This window comes from Malassezia sympodialis, genomic scaffold (assembly GCF_000349305.1).
Source record: "Malassezia sympodialis ATCC 42132 genomic scaffold, msy_sf_9, whole genome shotgun sequence".
Taxonomy (NCBI): domain Eukaryota; kingdom Fungi; phylum Basidiomycota; class Malasseziomycetes; order Malasseziales; family Malasseziaceae; genus Malassezia; species Malassezia sympodialis.
This window is the reverse complement of record NW_017387807.1, coordinates 36,760-58,260: the sequence shown is the minus strand read 5'-3', so window position 1 is coordinate 58,260 and position 21,501 is coordinate 36,760. Positions and strand designations below refer to the sequence as shown.

The 21,501-nt window shown below is 52.0% G+C and overlaps 8 protein-coding genes and 1 pseudogene across 9 annotated transcripts; 3 read left to right on the top strand and 6 right to left on the bottom strand.

Annotated features, from left to right (window-relative positions):
- Nucleotides 1–45: 45 nt before the first annotated feature.
- On the bottom strand, nucleotides 46–3,072 carry MSY001_1824 (uncharacterized protein; the record flags this gene model as incomplete). Its single annotated transcript, XM_018883645.1, has 1 exon — nucleotides 46–3,072. The coding sequence occupies one exon, from the start codon at nucleotides 3,070–3,072 to the stop codon at nucleotides 46–48; it is 3,027 nt and encodes a 1,008-aa protein (XP_018740384.1).
- A 1,444-nt stretch (nucleotides 3,073–4,516) lies between these two features.
- Nucleotides 4,517–6,043, top strand: MSY001_1823 (uncharacterized protein; the record flags this gene model as incomplete). The annotated part of the gene is made up of 4 exons (XM_018883644.1): nucleotides 4,517–4,565; nucleotides 4,669–5,297; nucleotides 5,410–5,753; nucleotides 5,989–6,043. The coding sequence occupies 4 exons, from the start codon at nucleotides 4,517–4,519 to the stop codon at nucleotides 6,041–6,043; spliced, it is 1,077 nt and encodes a 358-aa protein (XP_018740383.1).
- Nucleotides 6,044–6,359: 316 nt separating this feature from the next.
- MSY001_1822 (uncharacterized protein) lies at nucleotides 6,360–8,933 on the bottom strand (the record flags this gene model as incomplete). The annotated part of the gene is made up of 1 exon (XM_018883643.1): nucleotides 6,360–8,933. The coding sequence occupies one exon, from the start codon at nucleotides 8,931–8,933 to the stop codon at nucleotides 6,360–6,362; it is 2,574 nt and encodes an 857-aa protein (XP_018740382.1).
- Nucleotides 8,934–9,067: 134 nt separating this feature from the next.
- On the bottom strand, nucleotides 9,068–10,762 carry MSY001_1821 (uncharacterized protein; the record flags this gene model as incomplete). Its single annotated transcript, XM_018883641.1, has 1 exon — nucleotides 9,068–10,762. One exon carries the CDS (start codon nucleotides 10,760–10,762, stop codon nucleotides 9,068–9,070), a length of 1,695 nt encoding a protein of 564 aa, XP_018740381.1.
- A 122-nt stretch (nucleotides 10,763–10,884) lies between these two features.
- Nucleotides 10,885–12,309, bottom strand: MSY001_1820 (uncharacterized protein; the record flags this gene model as incomplete). Its single annotated transcript, XM_018883640.1, has 2 exons — nucleotides 10,885–11,205; nucleotides 11,236–12,309. 2 exons carry the CDS (start codon nucleotides 12,307–12,309, stop codon nucleotides 10,885–10,887), a joined length of 1,395 nt encoding a protein of 464 aa, XP_018740380.1.
- Nucleotides 12,310–12,386: 77 nt separating this feature from the next.
- Nucleotides 12,387–13,666, bottom strand: MSY001_1819 (uncharacterized protein; the record flags this gene model as incomplete). Its single annotated transcript, XM_018883639.1, has 3 exons — nucleotides 12,387–12,569; nucleotides 12,599–13,368; nucleotides 13,399–13,666. The coding sequence occupies 3 exons, from the start codon at nucleotides 13,664–13,666 to the stop codon at nucleotides 12,387–12,389; spliced, it is 1,221 nt and encodes a 406-aa protein (XP_018740379.1).
- A 105-nt stretch (nucleotides 13,667–13,771) lies between these two features.
- On the top strand, nucleotides 13,772–15,251 carry MSY001_1818 (annotated as a pseudogene). Its single transcript has 2 exons — nucleotides 13,772–14,349; nucleotides 14,375–15,251. Coding segments are annotated over exons 1-2 (1,455 nt in total).
- A 2,035-nt stretch (nucleotides 15,252–17,286) lies between these two features.
- MSY001_1817 (uncharacterized protein) lies at nucleotides 17,287–20,136 on the top strand (the record flags this gene model as incomplete). Its single annotated transcript, XM_018883638.1, has 4 exons — nucleotides 17,287–18,085; nucleotides 18,380–18,661; nucleotides 18,798–19,327; nucleotides 19,513–20,136. The coding sequence occupies 4 exons, from the start codon at nucleotides 17,287–17,289 to the stop codon at nucleotides 20,134–20,136; spliced, it is 2,235 nt and encodes a 744-aa protein (XP_018740378.1).
- A 1-nt stretch (nucleotide 20,137) lies between these two features.
- Nucleotides 20,138–21,343, bottom strand: MSY001_1816 (uncharacterized protein; the record flags this gene model as incomplete). Its single annotated transcript, XM_018883637.1, has 1 exon — nucleotides 20,138–21,343. The coding sequence occupies one exon, from the start codon at nucleotides 21,341–21,343 to the stop codon at nucleotides 20,138–20,140; it is 1,206 nt and encodes a 401-aa protein (XP_018740377.1).
- Between the last annotated feature and the right edge of the window lie 158 nt (nucleotides 21,344–21,501).

Here is a 21,501-nt window from a genome sequence, read left to right as displayed (position 1 = left end):
TTTGTGAAAATGGCTCGGGCTACATTCATGTGGAGGTCGCTGCGGCTACGAACGTCGTGAGCGGCTCGCCGGCCGCGACGATGGCGCACGTGCCTCGGAAGCGCGGCGCTTGCGCGTCTTCTTCTCGGCACTCGCCGCTGCCTCCAGCTCCTCTTCCTCCTTGACTACAATCGTGAGCAGCGTGTGACAGCGGCGCGCCAGCTCCTGTGGCGTGCGGCTCTTGATGAACCAGTTGAAGCGGAACTCGGGGTAGCCCAGCACATCCGCACGGATTCGCTCGTAGACATCCTCGCCGCTCAGGCCATAGTCGGCAAGCCGGACCAGAAGGAAGCGGTCCTCGTCCTCTGAGTAGGCCTTGCCCTTCGCCTGGTTGTACACGAGCTTGAGCTCCTGCAGTGGCGCGCCATATGCGTCCACCTTCCGACGCAGCAAGCGCTCGTGGTGTTGGAGCTTCTTGCGCCTCGATTCGCCCTCCTCGACACGCTGCACGATGCGGTCGCCATCGCTCAGCTCATGCACATGTGCCCAGAAGACCTGCGAGTACGCGCGCACGTCAGCCTCACTCTTCTCGCCCAGTCCAATCTCCTCCGCAATGGCCGCATACGCCGTGCGCCCATGCTTCTCACAGCCCTTAATGAACTGCTGAAAGTCGCGGCGGCTCCACTCGCTCCATCCCTCTTGCGCCAGGGCCTCCTTTTCGGCCTGCTCCTCCTCCGTCAGCGGCTCAGCCTCGTCAATGAACTTTTGCTCCTTCGCACGCTGCGCCTCAGCCTCCGGATCATTCGACTCGGCCTTGGGCACCTGGTAGTTCAAGCTCCGCTGGTACGCGGCCGTCTCGCGATTCTGCAGCTCGATCAGCCGCGGAGGGTAGAACTGCCACTCGGGCGTCGAAACTTGCTTTGGCGCACGAGGCGCCTTGGGCTGCGCCGGCTTGCTTGTCGTACGCATCGCATCGCGGTAGTAGCTGTCAATCGAGTAGTTCTGCTTGCGCTCGCGCTTCGCAGGCTCGATCCAGATTCCCGCACTGGGCTTACGGCCCTTATTCTGCTCACCGTCCCAGCCATAAGTCGAGTCGTTGCGCAGGTTCGTCAGCTCGTCCAGACTCGTAAACTGTTGGTACTTGGCCTGCAGCTCCGCCGTGCGGGCCTCACCCTGCGCAATAATGGCGTCAATGTCATCCTTGACCTCCATCGACTCTTTTGAGTTGATGATTCGCTCGGCGCCGTGCTGGATCATGTCGACCAGATCGTCCTTGTTCTGCGCTCCCTTTGGCTGCGCCGAGGTGCGGCCCTGCTGGATCACAAGCTGGTCCAGGCGCAACTTTTGCGCGGCACGCTCGAGAATGCGCTCTTCGATTGACTGGTCCGTGACAAAGCGGTACACATACACCTGTTTCTTCTGCCCGATACGATGCGCACGATCCATCGCCTGTAAATCGGCCTGGGGGTTCCAGTCACTGTCGAACAGCACCACAATATCGGCCGACGTCAAGTTGATACCCAGACCGCCAGCGCGCGTTGTCAGCAGGAAGATGAACTTGTCGCTGTCAGGCTTATTGTACTCGTCAATGGCGGCAATACGATCCTCATGAAGCGAGCTACCGTCAATGCGGCAGTACTTGTACGAGCGGAAAAGGCAGTAATCCTCCAAAATGTCCAGCATACGGCTCATCTGGCTGAAGATGAGCACACGCGAACCACGCTCCTTCATCTTCTTCAGCAGCTTGTCCAGGATCACCATCTTGCCGCTGTTATCCACAAGGTGCTCGTCCGTGGTGAACGGAGGACCTGGCTCGGCACCGTCAAACAGATACGGGTGGTTGCAGCACTTGCGCAGCTGCATCACAATGTTCAGCAAGCGCGTCTTGCCCTCTTTCCGCGACAGGGCGCCATTGACCGCATCGATATCCTTCTCTAGCAGCGACTTGTACCACTTACGCTGCATGTCGGTCAGCCCGACAAATACATTGATCTCCTTCTTGGGCAGCAGGCTGTGTTCGACATCTGCCTTTACACGGCGCAGCAAGAAGGGGCGCAGCACCTTGTGCAACTGCTGCACGATACTTTCCTTCGCCTCGTCATCGTTGCTCTCTTCGTCCTTGCCCTGGAACCAGGCCTCAAAGTCGTCTGCTGACGAAAACACATCTGGAAGCAAGAAGTTCAACAGGCTCCAAAGCTCCATGAGGTTGTTCTGCAGCGGCGTTCCTGTGATCAACAAGCGGCTACGCGACGTAAATGAGCGCACAATTTGCGAAAGCGCCGAGTCCACGTTCTTGATGCGGTGCGCCTCGTCAATGACAATGTACTCCCACGACATTTTCTGCAGCGACGGCTTCTCACGCAAACACATCTCATAGGTGGTCACCAAGATATCAAAGTCCTGCGGCAGCAGCTTCTCCTGGATTACGCTCTGGCGCTCTTCCTTGCTGCCTTGCAGGGTAATTATCCGGAAGCCAGGCACCCACTTTTCCAGCTCACGCACCCAGTTGTCCAGCGTCGACTTGGGTACCACGATCAGGTACAAACCAGGAGTGTTGCGGTAAAACTTGAGGAAGCCCAAGAAACTGATGGTCTGTAACGTCTTTCCGAGACCCATTTCGTCCGCCAGAATCCCGTTAATACCGTTCTGGTACAGCGAAATGAGCCAGTTCAGACCCTGGATCTGGTACTCCTTCATTGTTCCGCCTTTCACATAACCAGGACTCTCGCGGAACATGAATGTTTCGTCCCCATCCTCGGCGTCCTCGTCATGCAGTAGCTCTTCGTCCTCCTCACGCTCCGACTTGCGGTGGTGCCGCTGGTCACCGCTGCTACCACCCTTCTTCTTTTTCGTGCGCTGATGCGCTGATTCTTCCAGAAGACGAGCAAAGTCCGGATCACGGTCCTTCTTGATATCAATAAAGTGCTGGAACAGCTCCGTCTGGCCCAGCAGATAGCTAAAGCGCTTCAGACTGTCCACCGTCTTTTGCCGGTTCATGTTAGAGCGGGTCGCATCGAGATTTTGGTTCTGCTCCATGCGACGCTGCGCGCGGCGCTCCCCCTCATTGGGACCGGCCATTTCTTCCGACGACATCGCTCCAGGCAATGCCACTTGTCGTCGGTCCGTGTGCAGAAGCACGCCGCGACGCGTGCTCGGTTGGCGCGTATAAAATATTTTCTATGGAACCACTACGCTCACAACGAGCCTCGTCCGACGCCTTCGGACCTAGATCGAATGCTACTAGCCATGAGGCTTCTCATTACGTCCATCACCGCAGCGACGCTCCCTGGCCCATGTAGTGCGTGTTCGCGTCACCATAAACGCGGTGAAGGATGCCGAACTTTGGTCGGGCATCAGGTGCATGCGGCGCAAGCGACTGCAAAGCCTCGCGAATCGGTTCTCCCGATGTGAATGAGGGAAGAGGGCCCTTGGCCGTCTCTAGCGAGTCCATTGGGTCAGTTTGACGCACTGAATGGACAGCCTTTGTCAGGTAGTGCTTTCGTCAGAATTGTATCACGTACATTCCATCGCGCCTGCATCTCTTCCCAAAAAGTCGGTAGACGTGGATGATATGCCGAGGCTGGTGGCCGACGCTGGCCGTTCGTCGGGTCGAATTCGGTATCAGCGGCGCCAAGTGCATCGGCCTTTTGGTGCATAGTGGTCACCATGTAGCGAGTCTGGTCTTTCATAGACTCATGCACAGCATATACGAGAACTCCGGCAACCAATGCACCACTTGCGGTCGAAAGCAGCGACAGAGAAGGCAGCATGTCGCAAGGATGTGGTATCGTTCTGAGCGATGCTCGACGATCGCCGCTCCCGCTCGGGGTGTGTTACGTAGTGGAGATATTCGGCCTAGTAGGTAAATTCGTACCATTGTGCCCCGTGCGTGCTCTGCCTCAAGAACTTAAGCCAAGAAACCCAGCCTATCAAGATGATCACCATCAGTAAGACTATTACGACAGAATACATTTTACCGAATCTATCTGGATCTTGCTTCAGGCTGCTATTAGGATAGAGATATAGGTGCAAAACATAGGCCAACCCATTATGTGCCTCCCTAGGATCTTGACGTACTATATAGCTAGGTCATGTATGGGCTAAATGGCTCGCACAACGATTTCGCAGACACTTAGGGTGGCTCTATTCGGGTGGAGAACATTACTATGAGGTTTGACACAGAGAACAAGTACTTCACTGCCATCCACGGAGATGTGCCACAGGTAGGCGAGTTCAGCATTCGGAGAGGTACAAAGCACCCTCTAGCTGATTTCAAAACTGTAGAGAAATGCCCTATCGAGCTTTCACACTAATCATCGTGCCGTGCGGACCACTGGCAACACCACTTGACGGCAGGATCGCAGTTTCTGCCTGGATGACATGTGGAGGCGCCTACTAGGCAAATACGCTGGTGTCTATCTTGCTCCGTGCGTGTGTGATACTGCAACGCTCGCGTTCTGTCTTCTGCATGCCAATGTCTGGGCGGCCCACCGCCTTATATCTGCGTCCACTGGTCGTGCGATTTACAGATCCCGCGATGGAGGATGCGCATATCGACCTGGTGTATGAACGTGTTGACGATGATAGTGAGCGCCACTGGCCGCGACTGATCGAGCTGACAGTCGGTCAGGTAAAGCAGCGGGTGGGTATAAGGACTCTGACCTGACCAGATTGTGGATTCCTATCCAGATATCACTGGAAGGCGCTTGCGACTGATATACCTTGGCCGCGTCTTGCCTAACGGTATCCGACTTGCCTCTTGGCTCGATGCATCCGCGCATGAAGACGAACAGGGTCACACTGCTGCCATGCTGCTTGAGTGCGAGCCGCTAGATCAAGATAACTTTACTATGAAACGTGCTCCCAATGACGGCGACATCTCTGACAAGCAGCGCGGCAAACAGCGGCTTATTGACTTCGATATGGTTAGCGATGGTGTGCAGACACGCGACGTCCTATGCCTCCCGACGGCCTTCCTACAGTGCTCGATCGGTCCCTCCAATGAGGAAGCACCACCTACGCATGAGATACCCACACCTAATCCCACGCACGAAGCGCGCGGTTTTGATCGGCTGCGTTACACAGCCGGCATGTCTGCCCTGGATGTTCAAACCATGCGCGAGCAGTTCCACCTGCAATCGGGACTTTCTAGGGCTTATACAGGAGACCTGATTCGACAAGAAGATGAGCAAGACTATGCCTATCGTTTGGAAGAGCAGTGGATCGACAATATGGGCACAGCGCCTATCCGTTCTGATACACCGTCCATGTCCCTGTGTATACTACAGGGTTTGATGATCGGCTTCTTCTTCCCTCTAGTACGTGTTGTGATGGTTGACGCAGATCCCCTTTTTTTTCATATACGAGTCTCGCTTTGTCCACTGGCCCCGACCTCGACGAGCACGGTCATCACTCAGTCGAACTACACAGAACACCGAGCGCCTTCAAGCGGCACTCACCCAACTCGTACAGCAATTAGAGGAGCACGAGGAACAGAGGGAAAATGAGACACAAACTCCCGAGCAGGAACGCCGAGATCTGCAGCGTACATTGACGAATTTCACCAATCTTTTGCGTATGGGTGAAGAGGCTCAGCAGACCACGAACACTGGCCCTCTGCCCGCTGGGGAAGGTGAAGACGCCGATGCCGACGATGACGCAGAGGAGGACTCTTCCTTGCCAAGGCGCTTCCTGCTGCGACCTGCACGACTAGATCGATATGTGATTTTTCAGCCATATACCCTCTTGGCCATTATATTGGGCTTTATCTGCAAGTATGTACCAGAAACTGACGCAGTCTACTCTTTGGAATCATATCGTGCTTGTCATAACTAAATATACTAAATATTCATAGAGGTCATGATATCCAGAGACGTCTGATTCGTCGTCTTCTCGTCCGGTAACGGAATAGCCTTGGTGCAATTTTCGCCCAGTTCATCATTTTCGAGCACAAGTACCTCCATTGTATTGTGGACCGGCTCCTGCGAGGACTTAGCTCGGTTGATTAAGCCCTTTCCCCTCGTCTTCGGGTAATCCGTACTTCGCTACCCGACACGTTTCGTAGACTAACACGCGAATTATACGGAAGCAAAACGACATGGCACATAGGCCTGAATGGAAAAAGCACAAGTCAAATTTACGGAGTCAGCTACTCTCAATGAAGTCTTGGATCCAGAGTGATCAGGCACATATCAGTTCATACATCCACATGCTAGTCACCACAAATATAATGAGCAGGCATCATCTCTAGCTTGAATTATGAAAGATCCCTGGCCTATTGCATATGCTCCGCGCGTTTTTATCAAGCATTTGGCACTTGAGTTCTCATAGTAGGCAGAATTCTAGTCCAATGTTCGATATGCATCTTGGGAGGTCATCGACTATGTCTCTGCAAATGGGGACTCCTCCTTCTGGGTCTCTCCGTGGTTCACCAAGGACGTGGGCTCAGAGTCTTCTTCGTCCACTTCGTCATCGTCAAGCGCAAAAGCATTGTATAGATCTCGTGTTTGCAGCTGCGACGAGCCTCCGCGCTGGCCAGGCTGCCAGTTGAGCTGAATCGCCTCGTCGTCAGCAGGCACGTGCTCGTAACGCCCGCTCATGCGGGACTGGTGCCGCCGATACAGCATGTAGATGGCGAGAACCATCAGGGCCACGACCAAAATGCCTGCCAAAATATAGGCGAAACTGGACAACTGGCTCGACCACGGCAAGTACGCGGTGTCAACTTCAGGCTTCTGGGGCGCGTATGTCTGGCCAAATACATGCTTCGTCTCACCGGGGTCTTGGAAGTGGTCTGTGGGCAGTGCATGTGTCGGCTTGACAAGAATGCGCGAAGATTCTGCAGAAGCACTCATTGTAGGCTGCTGCGCAGGCGGCGACCCTAGGACGGTGGTGCTCGGCGCTGCCGGTAAACTTAGTTTGTATTCCTCCGAGTCTGCCGGGAAGTTCCATGGGTGGGCAAGACTGGCATTCTTCGCGGCACCCCAGAGAGAAAGCGACCAGCCTTCAAAATGACCTGCCTCGGTGGGATTCTCCTCATCCACCATCTGCGTGTGATCTGACACTTCCGCTGTCCATGTGCCCACGGGATCCTCGTCCCAGTGTTTTAGCGTCATGAAGGTCCAGCCTGGGAAACCGCCCGTATCACCGTCATACCGTCGCGGACTTGCCAGCACACTCTTGGTGCCATGTGGACCGTACAGTACGACCTTGACGTCACCACGACGACGGTGGCGAATCCAAAAAGTGGCCGTTACGTGTTCTAATGATGCCAAGTTGGCCTGGTCAATCATCTCGCGCGTAATTGTAAATGTCGAGTTGACCGATTGGCTTGGATCGATCGGTTGGTCCACATTCTGGCGCGGCATCTCATACCAGGCCTGGGGAGGCACGAGTGTGTGCTTCTTTGCCTCGTTCACAAGCCGCGTAGCATCCACCACACCAAAGCCAAACTTGTGACTGTACATGTATCCTGCCGCCGTGCGTTGCCAATCTGGGTCTTCTGGGCTAGTCACGCTGCTAGACTTGATCAGTAGATGCTGCGCATCGCGCCACGTCAGATCAGGGCGCACTTCCAGGGCGAGGGCAAGCATGCCCGCCACCAGCGGGGCCGCTGCGCTTGTGCCACCGTGCGACGAGGTGCAGGTGCGGTTGTAGACACCTCGCACATTCGTCGTGTGAATCATCTCGCCCTTGCCAGAACTCCAGCTGCTGGCTATGATGGCGCTGCACATTTCCGAGTAGTATGGGCGGTGGCCCTGGCTGTCGACGGCCGCGATCGTAATGGTATAGATGGAATTGGTATACCCATCGAAATTACACTGGTCATCCGATGCACCACCATTGCCGCCGGCAAAAACAAAAAGACTGCCACGCCCTTGACGCCCATGGTAAATGCCATTTAACAGCGCCTTGGCGACAAGGCCCTTGGGGGCATCCATGCTTTGTCCATTGTCGGAAGGGCCCCATGAGCAGCTGTAGATGCCGCTGGTCTGGTATCCGTAATTCAGTGCAGCTGCTTCGTCGGCGTCACTGATAGGACCGGACAGGATGCGCACACCTGCTACGTGGGCTTCCGGCGCGACACCCACGCCACATACATCGTTTTTGAGGGAGGCAATTTCACCCGCACAGCGAGTGCCATGCATGTCGTCAGGCAAACGTGGCTCTGGCAAATCCGTATGGTCGTTGAAGTCATAGGATCCTTTTGCATCAAAGTTGGCCGCGAGGTCCGGATGCGTATGATCAATACCATCATCAATTAGAGATACTGTGACACCCTTGCCTGTTGCTGCTTTCCATGCACCTTCGAGATGCAGGTCATGGCCAGGCAGCTCATTATTTACAAGATGCCACTGCTTGTAGAACAGAGGGTCTCGAACCTGAAAGGTCTCGGCAAATTCTGCCGTCCTGTTGCGCGCTGGCACTGGTGCACGCTCCTTCATCCATTCCTCCGTTGTGGGGATGGGAGGCAAGAGGGTCGGGTATATATCGCGCATGACGTTGGGGTCGTAAATGACCGAGCGCTTGTGACGCCAGCGAACTTTTTGGCGCTCCAAGGAGCGGACGGAAGAGACCAAGCATTTCAAGGGCACACAGTACTCATCAAAACATGCGCGTCGCTCCAGATCTGCGTGTTTCCACGACGCATAGCGTTGAAGCACAGGGTCCCGCTGTTCGTCCACCTCGGCCACGACAGAGCGGCGAGCATGTTCGCTGCCCTTGGGGGCCTTTAGAAGCCAATGATCCCGCAGCTCACCTACACGCTCCACCATATCCGCACCAAGTGCCCGGGCCACAAGCTCAGGCGATACGCCCTTGTCGCAGGACTCGGACGCATGTACTTCTGCAACATAATAATGATGAGAGTCGTACGTGCGCTTAGCTGGAGTCCCTGCTAGGGTAACAGGCGCAAGCCATAGAGCTCCTATAGCTGCCCACAGCGAAAATCGCATGAGGAACGAGCAGCGACTGTGGAGCTACAGTAGCTGTGGCTAGATCAACGTCACCACCGCGGGGAACAAGTCAACCTTAGCCCTCACGGACGTGTGCCTGAGCCTGGCCTCACGTGACTTGAACTACCTGATCTCTACTGCTTCGACTCGGTCGTCGGCATACGCTTCGTGACAGTTGTCTTGGTGGGGACAGCAGTCGAGGCGGCTTCTTCCTTCTTTTCAGTCTTGGCGGGGGGAGCAGGGGCATCCACCTTCTTGGTGACAGGAACCGCCGTCGACGAGCCACCGCTGAGCAGCGAACTCGCCAGACCCACCAGACCTAGCAGCACAGCGACCACAGCACCGTAGAAGAACAGGATGTCCTTCGACTGCAGGAGAACATGCACCTTGTCATTTTCTTTGGAAAGACGGTCCACCAGGACATTTGTGCGGTGGCGAATGTGCGACACAACACGATCCCACACAGGCTGATCAAGGCTGCGGCCCTGCACAAACTCAGGGTCGTTTTCAATATCGCTCTGTTCCCTCTTCTGTTCCACAGGCAGCTTCACCTCAAATGTTTCCCTGGCAAACTTGAGCGCTTGCTCAGGGTCGTTGCCAATGTAGATGTTGTCAAACGCAATACCATCGTCCATGGTCCAGAGCTCAAAGCCCACACCACCCACAGAGGCAAACTTGTTCGGCTGCTTGTCCTCGAACCAGTCCTTGTTGGGGATCTTGCGCGGCGCCCACTCACCCTTGTAGGCAGGGTTCTTGATCATAGGGGGACTCCACTTGCCCTTGTAGGCAGGGTTGGGAATCTGGTTGGGTACCCACTCACCGCAGCCCGACACGTCGCGGCACTTCGGGTTCGGCACGAGCGGGGGCACAAATTCGCCATCTTCCTCATCGTCCCACTCCTCAGGCTTCACAGCCTCAGGGTCCGGCACCATGAGCGGCTCGTCCTTGAGCCAGTCGCTAGGCATCTTCGAGGTAGGGTCTGCAATCATGACCGGCGCGTCCTCGTCCCAGTCCTTCGGCTTCTTGGCCTTGGGATCAGGAATCTCAGCCTCATCCACCCAGTTCGAGGGCTTCTTGTCCTTCGGGTCGTCGATCTCCTTCGGTGGGTTCACGGGCGGCAGGAAGTCTTCCAGCAGGCTACCCTTCGCGACAGAGTCGTTGTTCACTAGAATCTCATAGGTCTGGTCAGGGTTAACAATCAGAGTGTACAGCGTCGTCACCTTGGCGATCTTGGCCTGCGGTGGCACCTTCAGCTGCTTCTCCTCGTACTTGCCCGTCTTAGGGTTCTTGTGGTGGAAGATGAAGTGGATCTTGCTATCCGCACCACATCGGTCAGGACCGAACATGATCGAATAGGGAGTCGTGTCTCCGAACTTCTCCGGGTCCAGTTTGCCAGCGTCGGCGTTCAGGAGCTTCACATACGCGCCACCGCACGAGAGACCATTCTGCATTTTCACCTCATATTGCACGACGAACGGCTTCGAACCATCAAAAGTGATGGGCTTGTCAAACAGCGAGCTAATGGCATGCTGCTTGGCCTTGCTCTTCATGATCAGGCTATCATCACCAGCCAGACCAGGGAAGACACTCGGCTCCTCAACAGCCCAAATACCATCGTACTTAAACTCCTCTTCGCTACCGCTCTGGATCTTGCTGGTCTTCGAGAGCGCCCAACGCGTCTCCCAACCGGGGGTGAACTGTTCCACGAACAAGCCTTCCACAGAGCTGGGCACGAACTTGGGGCGGTCCGCTTCAACGTCAGCAGATGCCGACTGCAGAGCCAGCAAAGCAAGAGTGCTTGTAGTCACGGCACCAGCGAAGGGCTTCATGGTATTAGCTAGGGAGGAGGCACAGTTCGAGAACCAAGGTTCCACGTGGAGCGCGGCAATATGGCGCAAGGGGCTGGTGGGCCCAATCCCTGTCTATTGAAGCCTGCATATGACACGTGTCGCTATTGGCACCGAGCAAGTAGATGCTCCACTTGTTCGTGCACGGCCCGACGGCTCGTTCCACCGATCGCATTGCGGCGCTCCACACTCTCCTCGGGATCCCAGACCTTCTGCACGTCAGCCTCGAATGCAGGGTTGAGTGTCAGGAAGTCATCCAACGTGAGGTCAGACAGCTCACATCCACGGTCTTCTGCCATTTTCACAGCAGAGCCAGAGATATGATGCGTCTCGCGGAACGGAATGCCCTTGCGCACCAAATAGTCGGCCAAGTCCGTAGCAAGCATGTCCGTTGTTAGTGCGCCCCGCATTTTGTGCGAATTGATCTGTATGGATTAATATTTTGAACAACGTACCGTCATAGTGCTGATCACACCAGTAAGAATCTGCACGCATGCTTTCGTCGTATCGATCGAGTCAAACAGCGGCTCCTTATCTTCCTGCAGGTCCTTGTTGTATGTTGAGGGAATACCCTTAAGCGACATCATAAACCCACTCATGTTACCAAATAGACGGCCACTCTTTCCCCGTAGCAATTCAAGGCTGTCGGGGTTCTTCTTTTGTGGCATAATCGAGGAGCCGGTGCTGTAAGCATCACTGAGTTGCACAAAGCCAAACTCTGAAGACGAATAGATAATCAAGTCTTCGGCAATCTTGCTAATGTGCACTGAAAACAGAGACGCCCACATCAGCATTTCGACAATAAAGTCTCGGTCGCTGACGCTGTGCATGCTGTTAATACCCACGGAATCAAATCCCAGATTTTCTGCCAGCTTTTTGCGGTCCAGTCCAGCGAACGGGTTGCCTGCCAGTGGTCCAGCACCCAGCGGAAGCATAGATACGCGCGACCGCATGGACTGCAATCGTTCTAGGTCGTACAAGAAATAGGTGGCATGCGAAAGCAACAGTTGAGACCAGCGGATAGGCTGCGCCCGTTGCAAGTGCGTATAGCCTGGCATCAGTACATCTACCTCTTGTTCTGCTCGCTTGCCCATAACGCAAATAAGCTCTTTAAGTAGCTTCACAAGAACATCAACCTCGTCCAGCATCCACATACGCATGTCTGTTGCGACTTGATCGTTGCGACTGCGGCCCGTATGTAACTTCCCAGCGACAGCCCCAATAAGCTCCTTCAGGCGACGCTCATTAGCCGTGTGGATGTCCTCGTCCTCTGGAGCGGCTTTAAATGTGCCATTCTCCCACTCCTTTCCGACCTGATCTAAGCCTGCGATAATTTGATCAGCTTCCTGCTCGGTTAGGATGCCGCAACCGATCAATGCCTTGGCATACGCCTGCGAGCCGCGGATGTCTTGTGCCCACATGCGCTTGTCATAGGACAGAGATTCATTGAATGCGTGCATTATTGGGTCCGTTTCTCCGGTGAAACGACCTCCCCAAAGTTTCTTTTTGGTAAAATCCTCGGACGCCATACTGATAGAAAGGTTCCACAATCAATTTGGGCTATGACTAGGTCAAAAGGGGTATGTGGAGGCTACATTGGTCGTCATTACTGTTGGGCGCATTGGACTTCAGGTTCACCAGCGTCAAACTCGTCCCTCTCCTGATGCTGCGTGCCAACATTGTTGCCATATTCATCCATATTTCCGGGCAAAGTAGCAACCTCATCCACAATAGTATCGCCGGATGATGGTACAGTGGGCCGCTTGGGCGGAAGGAGGCGGCAAAATGCCTAGATGTCAGTCATTCTTAAATACATACGTCGGCATCCATAGATCGCATCCAGTCATCCGGAGGAAATTCGATGTTCCATGCAATAAATAAATCACCACGACGGTCAAGGTACCTCTGATCCATCATTCCCTCGCCACGGATTATATCCACTTGGTTCGGGCGGATTACCTCGCCCTGCTGTTTTGTAACATGGATATGACGTCCATCTAGATGAGTAAGAATAGTCCGAGAAAATCCAAGAAGAGCTTCTGAGAGCGGAATATTCACAGTTGCTAACAGATCCAAGTTGCGAACCTGGAAAGTTTCGTGTGGCTTTTGCTTCAGCTCAAAAATGATCGATGCGGGCTTAGTGTCCGGCAGTTGATCACCCTCTCCTTCAAAGACGATACGCTGACCATCATACCCGCCGCGCGGAATCTCCAATCGAAGACGAGTCTTTGCCGTCACAACGCATTTACCGTGACATTTCTTGCACTGATCTTTTTCGCGGTACTTCTTGCCTTTGCCATCACACAATGAGCAAGTTGCCATGGTCTGGGATATCATACCATTACCAGCATGACGTTGCTGCAAAACTCGACCTTTGCCTCCGCAAGTAACACAGTCTTTGGCCACAGCACCAGGTTTTCCGCCCGTACCTTGGCAATGTGAACACACAACATTCTTTTCTAGAGCGAAATGGGCAACCTTGCCATTGTATAGCTCCTCAAGTTTCACATCATACGGCAAGACGCTATCCTGTGCACGCTTAGGACGTCCTTTGCCAAAGCCGAATGTGGCATTTCCAAACATTGACGCTAAATATCAGTGTCACACGACGCACATACCGAACATATCATCCATGTCCATCCCTGGACCCATACCTGGAATATCATCAGCATTACCATAGCGATCATATGCTGCACGCGCATCCGGATCTGATAGAGTTTCATATGCATTGGCCACCTCCTGAAACCGCTGCGATGCGCCATCGTCGCCAGGATTTTTATCGGGGTGATTGGCCAACGACTGCTTCTTATAGGCTTTCTTTATTTCTGCGTCATTCGCATCTGGGGATACTCCCAAGATGTCGTACAGTTTACTGTCAACCACCATGCTAATTGATGTTGCCTAACAATGGGGACGACGCTCTTGCGACTACACCTTCGAACCCGATAGCTGTGGAGGTCCCGATCTAGCTATTTCGGATCGTCTGCGGCCATGGCGGACTTTTATGTGCGAGCAGCTCGAGCTCTGCAAGATATTCTTGCACATCGTGACTCTATCAAGGGGGCAACATCAGAAAGAGCAAATATAAATGATTCCAAGAGGTTGATGGCACTGGTTGTGCATACATTAGCGTACCGTGACGCCCTTCAGCATGTACTCTCTGAAGTAGATATTTCAAAGAAAGAATCCAAATGGTTTGGCCCAAAGTCATCGATTAATCGCATTGAAGGTTCTCTTTCAGATCCACCCCTTACCCAATGTTTAATGGTCTTACTTGCTCATGACCTCTTACTTGCTCCGCGAGGGATCCAGGCAGCCAAAGCTTGGCCGCCACGTGTGAGCATTGAAAAATACAAGTCTCAACTACACGCTTCGTTGGTAAAGTTACAGATTCGTCGAGGAAAACGAAGTGTAGAAGAGCTTCGCAGTGGTGAAGCTGGAAGGAAAGTTGCTGCTCGTATCCCAAGGTGGTGCCGCATTAATACACTTCACAATGACGAGCAAGCAGTGTTGGGACAACTGAAGGACGCAGGATTCCAACTTGTTGACCAATCCTACTTGGAGAAAGAGTACGTATCGGGTCTCTCATCCTAGTTTTCAATTTACCCGATCTCAGCATGTTGCCAACGTCCTAGCATTCCACCCAAAAGCTACATCAAAGCTAATGACACTGCCAGTTTTCCGCAACGGTGGCCTTATATTACAGGACCTCGCTAGCTGCTTTCCAGCTGCTGTTCTTGACCCATCCAAATGGACCTATGATCAAGTGGATGCCCTCGATGCTACTTCGGCACCAGGGAACAAGACCAGCCATTTAAGTGCATTGATGAAGGGGACGGGATCACTGACTGCACTCGAATTAGCGCCGAACAGATTCCGCACTCTAGTTAAAATGCTTGGCCGTGCAGGCTGTTTAAAAACTAATGGTGGAAATGTGCAGCCAAAGAACGAAGACTTTCTCAAGATAGAGCCTTCTACGATCGTTCGATGCATACTTCTGGACCCTAGTTGTTCAGGGAGTGGGATTGTAAATCGCTTAGACTACTTGATGAGCCAGGATGATGAGCAGGACAATCTGGAACAGGTCGTCCCAGGGGATGGACAACCTGATCCTAACTCTTTGCGACTTTCAAACCTGGCAGCCTTACAGCTACGCATGATACGACATGCTATGTCTTTTCCCAGTCTGGAGCGCTTTACATATTCTACTTGCTCAATTTATGAAGAGGAAAATGAGCAGGTGGTACTTGCCGCCTTGTCGTCTGTGGAGGCGAAAGAGGGTGGATGGGCCTTAGCACCGCGTGATGAGGTTCTTCCATCCTGGTCAGAGCGTGGTCGATTGGAAGCTTGTAATGGTAATCAAGATGTGGCTGAGAGTCTCGTGCGTTGTACTCCAGGCGGGCTAAAAGAATGCGACGAAGGTATCGTTCATGTTGAGGCCACGAATGGATTTTTCGTTTGTTGCTTTGTACGCAACATTCCCACGACGAAACGGAAGGCGAAAGAATCAGAGCAAAAGAAAAAACGAACTAGGCATTAAGACGGCATAACGAAAGCACCGGCTTCGTTTGACCCTGCGCCACTTGGTCGGATTTGCACGACTTGATTTTCATCCACAAAAGGGAGCCTGGTTTGTGTCCGATCCAGATCGGACGTCACTGTACCAATCCAGGTTGCCTCATCATCTAACAAAAATACCTCGTAGTATGCACACCACGGAACAAAATCAGACCATCTTAATATACCCTCTTCCCAAGTTGCAGAGCCATCAGTGTCTGGATATTCTCCCAGTACAATATCGACTTGACCCACAAGAACAGCACCATGGACCTTGACCAACAAATGGGGCTCTGCCTCTGACCAGTCAGTGAGTGGTATTTCTGATGTAATATGTGCCCAATCCCCATCACTTTCCAGAGAGATAGGGCCCTCCAATGATTGATCGCTAACTCGAAGGCAGGGTGTACAGTTACCTTTGACCCAAATTTGCACAACAACGGACGTTGCTTTGTATGGGAAAGGTTCCATGGAAAAAAGGGGCACGTATACAGATTGAGGTGCTTCAATAGAGAGGCAGGTGCATCCACTCCATGCCAGATCAGAACGCAAGCTAGTATCAACTTTCTGACCAGAAAGACAACCTTGGGCATCGAGTATATAGGCAGTGTCCGGCCATGCAAGGACAGGTTTTGGTGCACAGACACCCATATCTGTCCAGCCATTCTCCTTGTCTTCGTATACATTTTTACCCTGTACAAACCATTGGGTCCCAGACCCAAATGAGAAATTTGTCCTGAAGCCCTTGACACTAGACCCCTGCCACGGAAATGCATGGGATGGAAAATAGTGGCGCACAGCTTTTGGAGATTTCAACCAAAAGCTAGAGTCCTCATCCCACCATGCTTCCCAGGTCCTTGATGACGAGTCATGCTCCCATGTCCATCCAGGTGCAAACAACGCAACACTGAGACCGAGCGACTCTCCTTGGTCAGCTAAATCTGATGAGATTGAACGACTGCGGGGCACATGTGGGGAAATCATATCCAATGCTTTGTAGGTTTCATGTCCACCGAGGCAATTGCGTCCAAATACATCAATACCCACGAAGATTCTTGACCGCAGCATCCTGAGTGAGTCAGCAATAGCTGCAGATAAGGAGAGCAATGGATGAAAAGGCTCTTCGAAGTTGCAACGTTTAGGATGAGCCCATGTATAATTCGTAAAGACGGACGTTGCAGCCTTAGCAAATGGTGCATTGGAAGGAGTGAGGGCATCTTGCCATGCAAGTTCTCCATGAGGGAACACAACCGAGTCATACCAAACCACTTGCCAATCCGGATAAAATTTTTTGCCTTCATCGCGAAGGAGCTCAATCCATTTCCGAAGACGTTCCGTATTATGTTGACTGTCCAACCTCGCCAGGAATTCATTGTTCGTCGGGTGTAATTGCATAGATGTTTCCACATTGACCAAAAATCCGTCCACACCATGAGTCAGGGCTAGATGGACCAGCTCTGTAGCGTAGTGCTTAGAAAGTTTGGCACGCACGCTGGATTTCCAGTGGGGTAATGGTCCATCTAAGAGAATCTTCAGGTCTGCCTTAGACTCTGCCCACTCGAAAATAATTGTACCTAGAATTGCCACACCATGTCTCTTCGCAGCGCGAATCCAGCCAGGCGGCGGAAGAGATACTCTTTTATGAGAAAAATAGACAACCGTGTTTACATAGGCCCAATGTTCAAATGTATAGCCTCTTTGGTGTGGTTTGTCTGTATAGCCCCCCTGAAAGTCATGGCATACTAACAGCTGAGGCCTGTCATGGCTGGAATTGGTCGAGCATTGCTTGTAATGCTTTTCTTGTTTGATTTTATATGAATCCAAATCCCTCAGTTTTTCAAAATACGAGGGGACGGTGTGAGGCGACAGGCGTAACTCTCCATGCGGCGTAGTGGGCATGGGCCACTTGTATAGCCGTAGGACCTCCACTGAAGTTGCTTTTTGTCGTCATGTCCTTTAACGATTTAGAGCAGGCGCGCGGTGTCGCGGATTCTCCTACCGTGCGCGAAGGGGGAAGTCGAATGTTTGCTAGTCAAGCAGAAACTCCAGAATTCATGCAACTTACTGATCGTGTCGGCCTTCATATTTTCAGAATCAATGCTAATGTTTCGACACTGCAAAAGTTGGATAGGCGGCTGCAAGATGCTCATGAGCTTGGTCAAAGTAAAACCGATGAACTGATGAAGCAGTTTGCGGACTTGTGTGAGCAAACTCGAGGAATTGTGAAAGACTCCACGGAAGACATCAAAACACTGAACGCCTACTCTTTCCACAGCTATGGTGGCGTGAAGCGATCGTCGCCATCGCGTTTGCTCCAGTCTAAGCTTCAGAAGGACTTTCAAGATGCAATTAAATCATTCCAAATGATCCAAAAGTCTGGAATTCGCAAAGAGAAAGTAGCGCTGGCCTATGCTAAACAACAAGGAAACGAAGCGAATGGGATGGAGTTCCAAATGCAAGACCAGTCTGACTCCTCAATGCAGCCTATGCAAATTCAAGTTCAGTCGCAAAAGATTTCTCAAGAAGAGCTTGACTTTCAAGAGTCTCTAATAGCCGAACGCGAAGCTGAAATTCGCGAAATCGAACAGGGTGTCCAAGAACTGAACGAAATTTTTCGTGATCTGAGCCATATGGTCCAAGAACAGGGCGGTATGATCGATAATATCGAATACAATATCGGAAATTTGGCTACGAATGTGCATGGTGCTGATCGCGAACTCCTACAGGCACACGACTATCAACGAAGAAGTGGACGCCGGACTTTGTGCCTCATGATCATACTTGCACTAGTGGTTGCAGTTGTGCTAATTGCTGTACGTATGCTTATATTTACATTAGCTTTTGGCCTAACTGGAGCATGAGGCTTGCTGGGTTGATTGAGCGATGTTCCGAGAGCATCCGAGCAGATTCTTCGAAGGCGCATAGAATATGAGAAGTCTGGTCAGACCACCAGATCTGCATGTAAATACAGTCATATGCTGTCAGTCAGTCGAAGACCAGTTCCTATCGTAAATGATGTATGTGTACCTGGAGTCCTACTAGGGTGCAGGGCAATCCCACTCGTCATGGCTTTGTGGAGGCAATATTTCGTCGCTTCCACCATGTCGAACCCACCCGGGAAGCGGCAGGCAACTGGCTCTAGTTTCTCAAACGTCAACTCGTCGGCCAATTCTTTCGGACCTAACATCCCAACATCTGTGTATCCGAAAGATACAATAAAAGATGTGGCTGAATCGCTCGGAATCATGAACTTGCGGGATAACATTGCCATGGCTCTTGCTACAGATGTTGAGTATCGTATCCGTGATATTGTTCAGAGTGCTAGTAGGTATATGAAACACTCGAAGCGTTCTAAAATGACAACATCTGATGTAGATAATGCACTTCGTCAAAAGAACATTGAGGTATGTTCTCGTTTTCTAATGACAGCCACTTTATGGCTTCTTTCCGCCATACACAGGCGGCAAGAAACAGGGTGCTTGGTTTCGAAGTGTACCTACGCCGTCAAGTTCTCAACTCTTTGTTATGGAAGATGAAGAAATCGATTTTGACAAGATTTTAGAGCATGGCCCCACTGTTGGTGTCGGTCGAGGTGTTGGTTGGCATGCCCATTGGCTTGCTATCGAGGGTATCCAGCCTCCTGTGCCCGAGAACCCCGTTTTCTTAGCACGGAAGTCAGCAAGTGTCGAAGAAGGCACCTTTGCTGATACCGATGATGCTGCAGCAAATCTGTCTGGTACAGATGTTAAGCCATTAGTCAAGCATGTGCTTTCTCGGGAGCTTCAGCTATATTACGAGCGTCTCACTTCCTCGATTCTTAGTCCCCCATCAGAAGCCAAGGCCGAAGAAAACATTTCTCTCCCAAGTGATGATGCTCCATTGGATGACTATGCCCAGATTTCCAGTGGTAACCTTGTTCGTGACGCTGCCTTGGCTAGTCTCCGTGGTGATGCAGGGATTCATCAACTCGTGCCCTATCTTATTCAGTGGGTCGGCTCGAATGTCACACATGCTTTGCACACTAGCACACAAAAACAGTTTGCAGAACAAGGAACACCTGCTCGTCTTCACACAGTGCATCTATTACACATAATGCTAAGCACGTTACATGCACTGTTGATCAACCCGTCAATCTTTATCGAGCCTTACGTATGTACTTTGTTTTCTAACCCCAGCTCCATCAACTCATGCCCTCTGTGCTTTCCATTCTCCTTGCTTCGTACTTTGGCTCTCCTAGTGAAGAGCAGGTCAATAATGAGGCTCTCAGCCTGCGCATCTACGCCTCTGCGTTGCTCGTGTTTGTGATTGACCACTTTGCAAAGTCGTATCCCACTCTCAAGTCCCGAGTGGTGGCAACACTTCTCCAGGCCCTTCTTGCAGATGTTGATGATGGTACTGCTAAAGATGCAATAGAAGCCTCGGGTTCTCTGGATGCTAAACTGGGTGCTCTTATTGGTTTGAGAAAATTGGGACCCTCGAGCTTCCGCTCGCTTCTCAGCCCCATCGGTGTATTGTCTGGCTCCACCTCTGATGAAAAGGCCAGGACGGTGCCTCTCAAAGTGATAGGTGTCTGGTTGGAGAAAGTGTCACAAGACGAAAACGTGTCAAAAATTAACTACGAGAAGCTATTGCAAGAAATTAAGGCCGGTTTGGTTAGTATTGGAGAGGGTTCTGTGCAAAGCAGTGCTAGTGACAAGGAGGCATTGACAGAACGGTTTGGATCGTTCTGGGTGGAACTTTTGAAAGAAAACGACACAGCTTTGTTGGGACTTTCCTATGAACTCAATATAGAAGAATAAATTAGGACGACTGCTGCGCCATCTCTTTGTACTCCACTAAACGGAGAAGGTTCCGTTGAAGCATAGACACAGTCACTTTGCCAATGGCAGGAAGGTACGCGGAAGCACGGCTACGCACGTTTGGCTCAAAGTTCTTCTCTGAGCTGAAGTTAATGCAAATAGCGTCTTGCTTGATCCAATCCGTAGGAATCTTGAAACTGGCAGCAGGAACACCACCGATCACAACGTCTGATGACCGGATGCAGCTTTCCGAGTCCTGGAACGGGCTAGCACGAACGACATGGGAGGAACGAAGTCGGGCCGAACTATTCTGCTCATGCGCCTCAATAACTTCCCTAGATTTCTTGTAGCCAGAAACAACGGTGCTGACCGAGTCGCCATCTCGGCGTTTGTTGAACTCAACAATTGAGTCGATGTCCACAGAGAAGACACGGGCACCATCATTGGCTAACAGGGCAGCAAGAGGACGACCGACAACTTCTGAGCGGTTGACAACGGTGATAGTCTTTCCGTACAAGCGGTCACCATAAGGCAACTTGGTGTCATAAACGCCGACAGCTTCCAGACTCTTAACAACTGCCAAGGGTGTGCAAGGAAGAATACTCTTGCAAAAGCCAGGGGGGACATTATCCTCGTCTAGTACATTAGAGTCGAGACCCCGGAGGTCGGCTTCGTTTGATGTGCCTGGGGCACTACCTAGCTGCGATGGTTTGATCCAGCGAACATTGTGGTACATGTTCCAGCAGTAAAAGAAGTGAAGACCTTCGACATCCTTACGAGGATCAACAATCTGCTGAAGGTACGTATCTTGACGACCGCCAAAAATAGGGTAATACACCATGATGCCGTCCACACTCTTATCGCGGTTAGCGGCCAAAATCAGATCCTCTACATCGGCTTCCAAGTCGAAGTTCTGAAGACTCTGAGAATCGTCCCGTTGTGATTCAGTCACATCAACAGAATCATCCCAGGTCTTCCAAATTTCGAAATTAATACCAACAGCTTGGCAAGCATTGGCCGTCCATTCTGCATAGGCCATAGAAGGAGGGTTTGGCTTGGCAAGGATACCAACGAGCTTGGGAACAGGAAGGTTCTTGTCCTTGCGGATTTTAATCTCGCTCTGGATGCTCTCTTGGAAAGGCTTGGCAATCGACGCCGCTTGAAGCAGTTTGCCGGGATATTCGGGCTTGGGCTGCACGGACGTCATGCTAGTATGGAGGTCGGTGCACGTCACAATTTTTCCAGCGTCCAGCTGACCACGTGACGAACCTTTCGAAGATTCGGCGGCACATTCAGCGTATGGTACAACTACCTATCTGTCTACCCGTAGATGAACCTTGTAATAATTTAGCAAAGTAGTTGTTT